The sequence below is a fragment of the Macrobrachium nipponense genome, chromosome 36, assembly GCF_015104395.2.
Source record: "Macrobrachium nipponense isolate FS-2020 chromosome 36, ASM1510439v2, whole genome shotgun sequence".
NCBI lineage: Eukaryota > Metazoa > Arthropoda > Malacostraca > Decapoda > Palaemonidae > Macrobrachium > Macrobrachium nipponense.
The window spans coordinates 28607050-28619672 of NC_087220.1; the positions used below are offsets into that span (position 1 = coordinate 28607050).

At 36.4% G+C, this 12623-nt stretch overlaps 1 protein-coding gene across 1 annotated transcript in view; it reads left to right on the forward strand.

Moving 5' to 3' along the window:
* The first annotated feature begins 329 nt into the window (after positions 1–329).
* The window catches only part of LOC135203539 (zinc finger protein 394-like), a 34361-nt gene continuing 22067 nt past the window's right edge, over positions 330–12623 (forward strand). The window contains exons 1-4 of the mRNA XM_064233271.1: positions 330–416; positions 5564–6145; positions 8572–8679; positions 10676–10788. Of these exons, the coding sequence (XP_064089341.1) occupies positions 5881–6145; positions 8572–8679; positions 10676–10788 (486 nt within the window). The 5' untranslated portion in view covers positions 330–416; positions 5564–5880. The remainder of the gene's footprint in view (positions 417–5563; positions 6146–8571; positions 8680–10675; positions 10789–12623) is intronic.

Genomic DNA, 12623 nt, shown 5'->3' on the forward strand with positions numbered 1-12623 from the left:
TAGGGACCTTAAGGAAAAGACTCAAATTAGCTTGAAAACCAATTGAAAATAAGCAATGCTGTGAATTAACAGTATTTAACGGGCAAAACTTTAGTAAACGGCAAATAAGTAAATGAGACGCTGTTTTACTGGTAACGCCATGTGCATACCAACAAAATCTCTAAAATGTGTAGTACCCTCTTATGACCAGAGGGCTTTTATGCAGCATCTACACAAATTAATGATTTAAATATTTACAGATCTGCCTAGAAAAGAAATCGAAAGCTGGAAGGAATTTATCAAAAGCATTTATATATAAAAAAAGTATACAATCAGAGAAAGCCAGACGCATTGGAGGAAGAGTTCCAAAGAAGTCACCTTACGAATACTACTACTACACCATTTTAACCTGAAAGTCGGAAGAGTCTGAAGTTTGGGTAAAGTTGTTTTAATTTTGTTATATTTAATTTATGTCTAAACCCAGCCAGCATTTTTTATGAATTCAGGCACAATTTTAACGATAGATAGTCTAATTAAGATCCTGGCAAAATATCTGAACCATAGTACCTACTATAGCCTAGGTAGTAGTAAGCTAGTACCTAGTAACTCCTTGACGAGTTAGCTATACTAGTAGGTACCTAGTAGCTAGGTATAGGTAGTTGGCTATTAGTAGCCTTAGCTACCTAGGGTAAACAACCGACTGGACTAGCCGAGCCACTGACTACCTCCGAAAAAGTACTTTAACACATCCTGACACTGGAGATGGTCATCAGTCACGAGTTGTTGGTGGTGAGAGAAGGAGCTTGAGACCTCTACTCTCCTTTCGAAGTATAAGTATATTTTCTCCAAAGTTAGAAATTAAGGTCATATTTTAAGATTAAACAGAGGTTAATGAAAGTCTAGCCATACGCAGTGCAAACATACCTCCATGATGCTTTCAAAATTTTTACTTAAAACACCTTATATTTAGAGGATTGACGCCATCTTGATGTTTGTGGAGTCACTTGTGTCAACAAACTTCCCATTTCTTGTGCTAAATCTGCACACCACTTGTACCCGTAGATACTGGGACACTTAATTCACAATAATCTTAAATGATGAAGGTGTTTCGGCCTCCGGACGGGTAAACATAGCAATTGTTCGGGAAGAAGAAGAAGAGTGCGCTAGATAACATTTGAATAATTAGTTAAAGACCAGGATAAGGTTATGAATTCCATATATTTATTATGCATTCATGATAATTCATTTGAAAATATTCGTTGTTGTAAAAACTTGGGATAAGATTTACATAAAACCGTGGAAATAAATGAATTTAGGAATTTAGCATAGCTATTTGTAATATACATAAATATTAGAGCAATTTTATCATTATTGCATTACTATGACATCTACAATTCAAGGAAACAGTTTGTGAAGGCATCAGCGTATGTGTCAAGTTCCACTAAATTGCCAACGATGACTTGCCATTCCTAGCACACATTAAAGATTACGTTTGTTTCAGCAGTACAATTATTAAAGATTAAAAACAAATTATTTCAGCCATACAATTATTAAAATTTAAAGAAAAATAAAAAATAGTTGTATAGACTTAAATAACTGAAAAGTGCTAGCATAAAATAAAATAAAATTTCTCATAAACAATTCACTAACCTGTCGTCTGCTTGACTCGTGGATTCTGGCTGCAAGACGTACAAAATTATTCCCGCAATGGCTTTGCCGTAAACAAACTCACATTTGTTCCTACACTTTATACAAACCATCGGTCCTTTACACGAGGAATTACTTTCAGCGCCATCTAAAACTTGGTCGTAAGATTCTGTAACAAGGAAGTTAGGTAGTAACTGCTTGTCTGATAGTCAGGAGTCCTGCCCGACTGGACATAAACATTCCAATTTACTTTCGACCGCCGTCGCATGCCAACGTTCCCTCTCTGCCTGCCTCTGTTTTGAGATCGCTGCTTTTTTTTTAATTCATTTCTTTCTTTTGTATATACGTATTGTGGAATATCTGTGTTTATTTGATATTATTTGTGTGTTTGTTTGTAAGAACCATGCAAACCCACGAATCAGATAAGCCTTTGCGGCCCCCATCCACCCGGAGAACTTGCCCTGGAGTTGGGGGTAGGAAATGTGGAGTGCTTCGCTCCAGTGACGAAGTTGACCCTCATGCCCTCTGTGCAAGATGCCGAGGGCGAGAATGCACTAGAGATTTAACTTGTGACACTTTTATCTCTTGGTCGGAGGAGCAGTGGGGGAGGTACAAGAGTAGGAAGAAGCCGTGTAAGTCTGCCAAGGCGTCAGAGGAAAGCTCTCCCTCGACGCCGTTGGTGACCGACACGTCATCTTCTGTCCTTCCTCCTTGTAAACTTCCTCGACTTGCTCTCTCCCCTTCAGGGGACATGTCTCTTTCCGCCTCTTCGCTCGATCTGTCGAGTGCAGAGCAAGGGGGGAGACATGCCGACCTGGAGTTGTACTTGGGAACTTCTGTCGCCATCAGTTAGCAGCGTTTCAGTTTTATGGCACTTGTTAAATATATTCATAGCTGGGTTTTACATTCCGTAGGGTTTATAGCGTCATTGTCTGGTTATCGGTTTCTTAGGCTAGGTGCTGAGTCCGCCTCATAAAATGCAAACATAATGAATATGCATAAAGCTTTTCTTCTGCTCTTTTAAAAAGTTATCCTTTACTTCGCTTTATCTAGTAATACTGTATGTAGCCTTGTATTACTATTTGTGTTATAAAATACAAACAAACCGATCATGTTTTGGTTTGGAAAAATCAGCTGAGGTGGAATTAAGATTATTTCACGGTATTTAACTCAATTCAGAGCGATTTTCTTGCTTCTATTTAGCGTAAATTAATATTCAGAAACTATTCATATGTGACAAAGTTATTTTTCTTTATATGAAGAGTTTTTTAGTTGAAAATTGATGTAAATAAGTGAACTAGACTTGGTTTTTTTTTTGTTAATAGATGGCACTGTTGTCTGGTTATTGGTACATATTTCGGTACTTGCCGAAGCACCAAGAGACCCTCCTAAAATACAAACATAACGAATTTCCATCTATTCCTTGGCTCTTTTGAAAAGTTATGCTTTACTTCACTGTATCCAATGATACTGTATGTAATGTCATATTACTATAGTATTATAAAATACAAACAATCAAGGTTTTGGTTTGGAAAAATCAGCTGAGAGCATAGGCAGGTTTATTTTGTCCCATTTAACTCGATTCAGAGTGATTTTCTTGCTTCTGTTTATCATAAATAGATCTCTATATCTATAAACTATTTAGTATATGGGACAAGGTTATTTTTTCATTATATGAAGTACTTAAGTTGAGATATGACTTAAATACGAATTGTTGTGAACTCGATTGTTATTTTTTTCATTAATAGATGGTATCGGGAGCATGTTTTTTGTGTAAAAAACAGATTGCATTTGTTATTTTCATCCTATTTCATAATAATACGAGATTTACGTTCATATTTATTTTTTATCTGTGTGAAAACAACAGTAAAATGTGTTCTTTTATGGCCAATATATTTTATTAAAATACTTTTATCTTCACTATTATTTGCAGTAGAGTTGCATCCATATTGCTCGATTGTTATTTTTTTCGTTAATAGATGGTGTTGGGAGCATGTTTTTTGTGTAAAAAACAGATTGCATCTGTTATTTTCATCCTATTTCATAATAATACGAGATTTATGTTTGTATTTATCTTTTATCGGTGTGAAAACAACAGTAAAATGTGTTCTTTTATGGCCAATATTTTTTATTAAAATACTTTTATCTTCACTATTATTTGCAGTAGAGTTGCATCCATATTGCTAATGCACGATAATTTATTGTCATTAGTAGCGTGAACATTTTTTTTTCTCAGATTCAGCTACAACTGCAGCTTAAATTTAGCAGTACTATATTTCCTTGCCAATATTTTCTCCATAGCAAATAAAGGTATAATGCAAAAATATTTAAGTCCTGTTCTACTTAACGCCAGTTAAAACATTACTACAGTAATTTTTTACTATCATATGATGGCTGAAATGCAAGCAAAACTTTGTTGTTATCAAATTCGGTTTGGTTGTTGTAGCAAAACAACTGTTATTGCCTAATTGTTTATGGCTGTAGCATTTAAACAATTATTATAATGTTAAAGACGTTACTTTTATCATTCTCTTTTGCTTTTTTTACTTATTTAACTAGAAGATATGATGAATAAAGAGAGAGGAAACATTAGCAGTCTCAAAAAGATGACTTTCTCTCTCTCTCTCTCTCTCTCTCTCTCTCTCTCTCTCTCTCTCTCTCTCTCTCTCTCTCTCTCTCTCTCTCTCTCTCTCTCTCTCTCTCTCTCTCTCTCTCTCTCATACAAGATTTACCAGTAAGTTCATCAAATCTGACATTAAAAATTTGTAGAACTACCATGCAGACCATAGTAAGTGATTAGGCAAATGAAATTCTAAATTTTCATTAAAGATTTAGAGGCAGTCCTCAGTTATCGGCGATCTGGTTTTATGGCGCTTGTCTATAGTGCCATAAAATTGGCGATTTATGGCGCCATAATGGGCCGAGTTCTGGTTATCAGCGCCATGAGGATGCTTATGGCGCTGATAACTGTTTATCGCCACCATAAGGGCCATTATGGCGCTATAAATTGCTGAGTTTCGGTTAATGGCGATTTTCGCTTATCGGCACACCTCAAGAACGGAACCCCCACCGATAACCAGGGACTGCCTGTATTACATATTAGGGCAAAATACCTGGCCATGACACTGTCTGACCCATCATTAACAAGTCTAGGGCCCCATAAGGTGGATTGTGGCGCCCGTAGACTTTTGAATTTCTGTTAGCGTTGATTTTTGGTTAGCGTCAGTCCCGCTGGAACGGAACCCCTGTTGGGGCTGCCATTGTTTCTCCTCAGTTGAGATTCTGGTACTAATGAGAAACTTTTTCTCTGTCTTGCCATCCCAGGGACCTCAGGCCTCTAGACAGCATTTGACTCTTGTTTATGACATGCAAGCCCTTACGACAATCATCAGACAGAGTTTTTGTTTTCCAAGATCGCATCCTGTATCTCTGCAGGATTGGTGAAGGGGCTAGACGTGTTGCATGGATCATCTCAATTATTCTTCAAAAGGCGGATTTCATGTCACGACTCCGTCTTGATTCGGCATCTGTTTTGACGGGTTTGAATCCTTGATGATCCCTTACGCCTTAGACTTTGTATTGTTGATCCAGATCGATCATTACTTTATCCTATTGATGGGTTGCTCTACCTTTGGAGACTCAACACCCTTCATTGGATGTCGATTTCCTTTTTCCACTACTGACTCGCCAATAGAGAAGAGGACTGCATGGGTTCAAAACGAGACTCCAAGACGGTAGTTACTGTCTAACCACCTTGTTCAAGAGCTTAACTGCTATGTAAGGGCCTCAGGTTTGTATAGTTAGGAAAAATACAATTTATTTTTAAAAATTGTGTAATTGTTTATATGCTATGAAAAGTCAAGATTGATTGTAAAAGTTTGTGTTTTTTCAAGACAGTAGATACCCAGAATAACATTATCATTATTTTTCTTTACAGGATTGTGAGATAGTTAAAGTGCCCTCTCATTTTTGCCAGTTTCGTTCTGCCTTGATTATACATTAATGCTGTATGGCTGTATGGGAAATTTGATTTTTGTGAATTACGTGACTGAAACACGGTGTAATTTGCTTTGGTCATGAACATGATACTGGTGTTAATTAAAAAGAAACTATGCAGCATTTATATAAAAAAGGCAGCTGACAGATAGTTGTGAGTTTACACAGAAAGAAAAACTGTAAATGTCTCCAGTACCCAAAGTAATGATGGAAGCCCTTTGATTACTGATTTTCTTTTGGATTTACCACTCAAGAATCATGGCTGAAGTAATTGATAAGAAGTATAAGTGTCCTGTTTGCTCAAAAACTTTTACAAAGTCTCATACTGTCAAGGTTCACATGAGGTTGCACACAGGTCACAGACCACACGAATGCCTTGTGTGTTCAAAATCATTTGTCACAAGTAGTGCTCTGAAAGACCATTTGATCTCTCATGTGAACAGCAAAGATTATATGTGTATCAGATGTGATGCGAGATTTAAGCACAAAGGAACTTTGAAGAGACATCAAATGCAACATGAAGGTATGTCATTGTTTATCCAGTTAATGATAAGTATATTCTTAAATGCAATTCTTTTTTTGTTATGCTTACAAAATAAAAACTGATGTTTTTATATAAGTAGCTTACCCAGTAATTACTTAGCTTAGAGTTTCTAACTTGATGGCAGCTTAAATTTTGAAAATTCGCGATAGTGATCATCTTTTGTTTATGTAGGTGACTGGCCCCGTCCACTTTTGAGCCAAGAGAGAACAATAACTCAGCCAAGAGCTCAATTTTGTTTCTGCCGGCTTCAGAACAACACAGTGTTGAAAATGCAGCTTGATTTTGGTTTTTGGCTTGAGTTCTTCCCAATTTGGTGAAGTATTTTGTGCCTTGGTAGTCCTCAGCTTGTTTTTATTTTGATATTGACTTTCACAATTTTTCACTCTAATACTCTAGGAGACAACAATTTTGACATTTTTTTACTTGTTCTTGACTAGTAAACATGCCAGATTCTAACACTTCTGCTGCAGTACGTGCAATGTTGACGAAAGCATGCCATGACCCACACGCTTTATGGACAGCATGTAGGGGGCAAGTTTGCTCAATTGATTTAACTTGTGAGGACTGTAGTGAATGGGAGGGGAAAAAGGGGAAAACATTAGCTTCACATCTTTCTAAATTAGAGAAGGATCATATAAGGTAAGCGGCTTCTAGAGCTGAGAATAAGTGTACACAAGACGTGACTAAGAAATCAGGTACTGTTGATAATTCTGTTGTCTCTTCCCCTGCCAAACCAATATCTCATATTTCCAGTCCTCCTCCTAAACCACCATTCTCCTACTTCTGTTTCTGTTTCTCACGCTTCCAACACAGATCACTACGCCAGCCTCGAAGACAAGTTCAATAAGAAATTTTATTTTCTTGCTTCTACAGTGGCCCAAACAGGGGAATCTATGCATGTTCTTATGGAAAGTGAGTGGTAAGTGTTCAAGTGAAGTATTAGTGGAGGAGTGAAGGAGGTGGCTGTCCATCCCACCAACTCTCCTAGGTGAAGGTCACTGCCATACTCCCCCAGCCCCGGAAGGAGGCATACTGGAGGCTCAAGGGAGGTCGGTGATGTCTGCCAACGGGAAGTCGTCCCCTCAGTCGCACCTGTAGCATCCCAGGTGTCGACAAAAGATGGCTATTGGAAAGGTATCTCAGTGAGGCATATTTTATTGTCTAGTTCTGGAGATTTTCGGATAAGTCTCATCCACTTAAAAGATGCTTGTTACTCAGGGCTAATTCCCCTCCACCACCCACCAAAAGATTTAGAGAACCTTCATGTAGCCTTGAACCTTTGTGCAGTAAGTGGGATGGCCCTGAATGATTTTCGTAGTTGGAGGGCTAGAGAATAACAGTCAGGCAATCATCAGCAATCATTAGGTTTTCACATAGTTCTCCTGAGCACCCGGCAGAGAGTAGGAGCCCAGATGTGGTTGAGTACCCGGCTATCGTCGAGCGCCCAGTGGTAGAAGAGTCATCGCTATTTGCAAAGTGCCAGGCTTTAAAAATTTTTGCTTTAACATTTGTTTGTTTTTTTCATGCTCCATATATGTTACTTCTTTTTTTAGCTCGTAAAAGTAATTTTTTTGAGCTTATAAATGTGATTTGAAAATGGATGAAATATGTCATAGTTAAGATGGTCTGGTGTAATCACACAAGTTCTCTTCTTGTTGACTGAATAGCTAAGATGAAATTTTGCACAATTTGTATTGTTCATAATTGTGAATCCAACTGTAATGCTATGGTATGTATATAACATGCAGTGTTATACGGTGAAGCAATTTTTAAAAAACTAATGGTCATAGTTATTAGTTCATTCAATTATTAGTATGAATAGACATTTTTTTAGAGGTACAACTCATTATTTATCATTTCCCATTACGGTACCTTCAGTTACTTCTTACTAATGAACACCATATTCTTTGGAAACTTGAATTTCATGTCAGTGGCTGCTGTGGGCTTGTTCCTTATGAATAGGGTTCATCGGAATATAATAATAATACAGGCAGTCCCCGGGTTACGAAGGGGATTCCGTTCTTGAGACGCGTTGTAAGCCAAAATTCGTTGTATGCCAGAACATCGTCAAAAATCCTAAGAAAACCTTACTTTTAATGCTTTGGGTGCATTCAAAACTATGTAAACTGCATTGTTATTGCATTTTTCTTTAAAAAAAAACCTTCAAATATTGGTTATTTTGCATTTTTGGTGTCATATTTCTTCTGCCAGATCAGCGTTGTAGGCGTCGTAACCCTGGAAATAATTTCTGATGAATATATTTGAAAAGCGCCTTAACCTCGGAACGTCGTAAGCCAAACCCGTCGTAACCCGGGGACTGCCTGTAATAATGATAATAATGATAATAATAATGAATAAAAGGTTAAGAGCATATTTTGTATTGTCATTTGTTTTTTGTTTTGCAGAATATGAAAGAAAAAAGGATAATCAAGAAACTATTGAAACTGCTGTGGTATATGAATCTCAGATGGCATTTGACCTCCCTGATACAAGATATTTTGAGATCTCTGCTGGTAAGCGTTTTGAATTTGCTTTTTATTACTTTTTTTTTATAATATAAACAGACTATTTCTCATTATTGCAGCACACAAATATTCATTGCTGTTCAGAAAAAAATTTATTCCTCAGCTTTGTTGTACGTACTGTGTAGAATTAACTTACTTTTCTTCTGCTTTGAATATAAACTCATCCTGATTTAATGACCTAATTGAATGTTATAGTCCAACAGAAATGTAGACAAATTTTTTCCATAGGCTGGATCTGCTAGTTGGCAGAGTTCAATCTAAAATTACCACAATTGATTTTGTAGTGTCAGTATAGTGATAATTTATAAGATAAATCTGAGCGCAGACAAGCCATGTGACCACTCACAATTAGAGGATCATTTAAGTACTCTTCATCATGTGTAGACTTTTTATTCTTCATCATGTGTAGACTTTTTATTCAATAGATTTGGTGTGTTTTTATAAGAACCACAAAGCCTGTGATCAGAATTTCTAATTAATACGTATAGCTATTGTTTACACACATATATATATGTGTGTGCAGGTTTAAATCTCCGAGGAGTTCTCCCCTTCCTCTTCTATCTTGTGCATAGTAGGTCTGGCTTTCCATCCTTTATTGTTCATCTATACCCATTCTATTACTGAATCAATCGCTTCTTAAACTGATTTCCCTCCCTCATTTCTCATCATGTACCTTTCAGTTTACAGTATCTTTTGGCATCTGTATAACACATCCCTCTGCAACTCCCAGTTGTGATAAGTGTCTCTCAATTCTCTCCAGTCATGAATCTCCATTTTCTTTGTAAATGTCAGTGCCTCCACTACAAAGAAAAAATCTGATTGTATAGAGTAATACTTTGGAATAATTCTCCATGCCTCCTTTGTGGAAGATAATTGAGAGGAGATGCCTAGTTCTTGTAAGAGCCTTGAAAACATTCATCCATTCCACTTAGTCTGTTTTAGGCAGATCCATACTTATGTTAAAGAGAAAAGACTTTGATTAAACATATTTACTGATTTAGTCAAATGTAGGAGATTCAAATCCCCTTTCTCATCTTATGTCAGATTGTGCTTGGTCTTGTGGTTGCTCCTGTTAGGTTGATTTAATTACATTCCCTATCCCACTCTGTGTCACCTACATATCACTTACCACAGCATTTCACTCATACAAATTATGGTATTTATTAATGAACATGTTATGCAACTTTTCCAGATTGATATTTGAATTGTATTATCTCTTATCAAATTACTTACCATATCCAGATGATTAACACAGCGTGGAGCAATAGATACAGGCTTTTATGACAAACAGTATCAAAATTAGCAGTAACTAATGCTAATATACATATACACCACATTATTACCTGATTGCGTCAGTCTACTTAAAGAGACCTCCTGTGTTCCTAAATCACCCTCCAATTGAAATGTTTACTGCTGAAAAGGCACTAACTTGTACTTCAGATGAATCCATAAAATTTGTCAAAACAAATTTTTTGTATGTAAGGTACTGCCTTCTTCTCATCCAAGAGAAGCTTCAGACTTTGAAACGATCTAGGTAAATTCCTAGTTAGCCTTTCAACTATTGCAGCAACAGATTAGCAAACTTATTTTGTGTTGTCAAATACTCAGCATCTCTGCTAGGAAAAGCATCACTTCAGCCGTTAACATATAGGCACTAAAATGGACTTGTTCTGCATTCTGAGAAATCCTCACATTGCTTTGTTAACACAATGCAAGTATGCACATATGTTTTTGCTGATACCTTACACTATGTAAAAAGAAAACTTTTATGTTAGCCAAGAAAATAAAGTTTAATGAATTCATTTTTATTCATGCTAGTTGAAAGCTCATGGGAAATACCAATTTGCTGTACTGTAATTATGAAAAGAATTGTATATTTGTATGCTAATTTGCAGTTATCAGGAATTAATGTTGCTAATAATTAAAAAAAATACTATTGTAATGAAATATTGTAACAATGAAGTTAATAAAACTATTTTTTCAGGAGAGGCTCAAAAAAAATTCCCTGAGATTCAAGAATTCTTTAGCCCTGAGTTGGGGGGTGAGTTGAATTCCCAAGCTGTTGTTCTAGATGAGGATTGCCATGCAGTATTGGTGGTAAGTATTAAGCTTATGTGAGTATGGACACATATACAGAACTTTTTCTCTGTAATAGGAAGTATTCGGCATCTAAAATTTTGTTAGCATATCTTAACATATAGAGTAAAGATGTAAGTGGCAATTTTTAATAAGATTTTTATGAAGCATCTAGATAGACACTGCTTATCTAATTAAGCCTTCTATGCAAGACAGGTGTGTATTTTAAGAGGACAATTAATCAATTGAAAAGAAATTTTGCTCTGAGAAAGGTATAGTATGAAAGGCTTATTAAAATGTTTGATTCTCAAGTTTGTGACTTTCTCAAAAGAAATCAAAATAAACTTAGATGTCACTCTTGAGCTGAGTTCTTTTGGCAAGGTACATTGGCAGAAAAGGTTGATGGGGAAGCATTGTCTGGCATTTCACCAATAACTGGAAAGTGTTTATTATTTCCTTTGAATATTGCCTAACCTTCATATAGCTACTGTATAAATTTTGATCCACTGGCTTACTCAGCAGTTGAGCAAACTAAAAGAAAAGAGGGTGTTTTCCTGTTTATTGGCCTATCTCGTCCTCCTACTTACCTTTCCTCTGGTAAGTAAGGAGAGAGCAACTCTTCTATACTGTAGTGTTCTGTCACCAAAGTGTTCTCATCACTGGCAGTGCCCTATGGTTGTTGGGAAGTGTTACAGTTGTTTTTCTCGTGCTGTCTAGGAAAACTGGTGTAGTTCTACCGTTTATGTTGTGTAGAATGTCTTCACATTACACTTGACCTCCGTTTATTCGTGGTTCAACATTTGCAGCTTCAGTTATTTGCACATTTTTCTGTGGAAAATATATCCATATTATTTGGGAAAATACACCTATTCATGGATTGTTTCATAGAGCAATTACTGTGTTTTCATATTATTTTCATGACTGAATGTTTGTGGATGTTAGTTTAAGATATATTTGGTGTTTGAACTATTAAAAAGGCAGTTATAAGCATTCAAGAGGGGGTATTTGGTGATTTGGTGTTAGAAGTACTAGCTGTTGGTTAAGTCACAAACTTTGTAAAGAATATGTTACTAGATGCTAATGTGATGCAATGGGGATGCAATTTTGTTTTTGTATCTTTCCTTAAAGATTTGCTAATCACCCATGAGTTGTTGCAGTACATCAAGTCCCTTAGTTATTGCTGGGACTATGTAGCATGAACTGTGAAGAGGAATTATTGCCTCCTCTTTTGCTTTAAAAGTCATGGTAGTACTGAGTTATTGGGAATATGAAAGGGCACTTGTGTATGGAGCATACCTGCATAATATGCATACACCTATACCATGCTAAATTTGACCATCGCTACTTTAAGAAATATACATATGAATGAAAAGGAAATAGTATGCACATGTACATGGAGTAATGAAAAATTTTCTACAAGTGACAACTGGTGGCACAGCTGGCTGAAGTTCTTTGGCCCAGGGTGGGCTTCTTTGCATAGATGCTTACAAAAAACACCACGCAAATCAACGTATTCTAAATGTTTGCAGTTGTATATGTACAGCAAATAATCTTAATTATTTTTTATATCCAAAGAAAGTGTACACAAAAGCACAAAAAAGTTACCCACAAAAAAAAAGTATCAAAATCAATCCAACACACTAAATAATCTCTCTCTCTCTCTCATCTCTCTCTCTCTCTCTCACATATAGAATAGTGAGGCATGGTTAAAGTGAAAGCAAGATAAACTGTGATCTCTTGCAAGTAAACATCAACCCATGATTATACTCTGTTTTTTCCCATCTGTCCATCCGCCTGTCCATCCTTTTATTTACCTAAAACTTACACATAGCGTAACTATTTAAAGCCCGGGACGC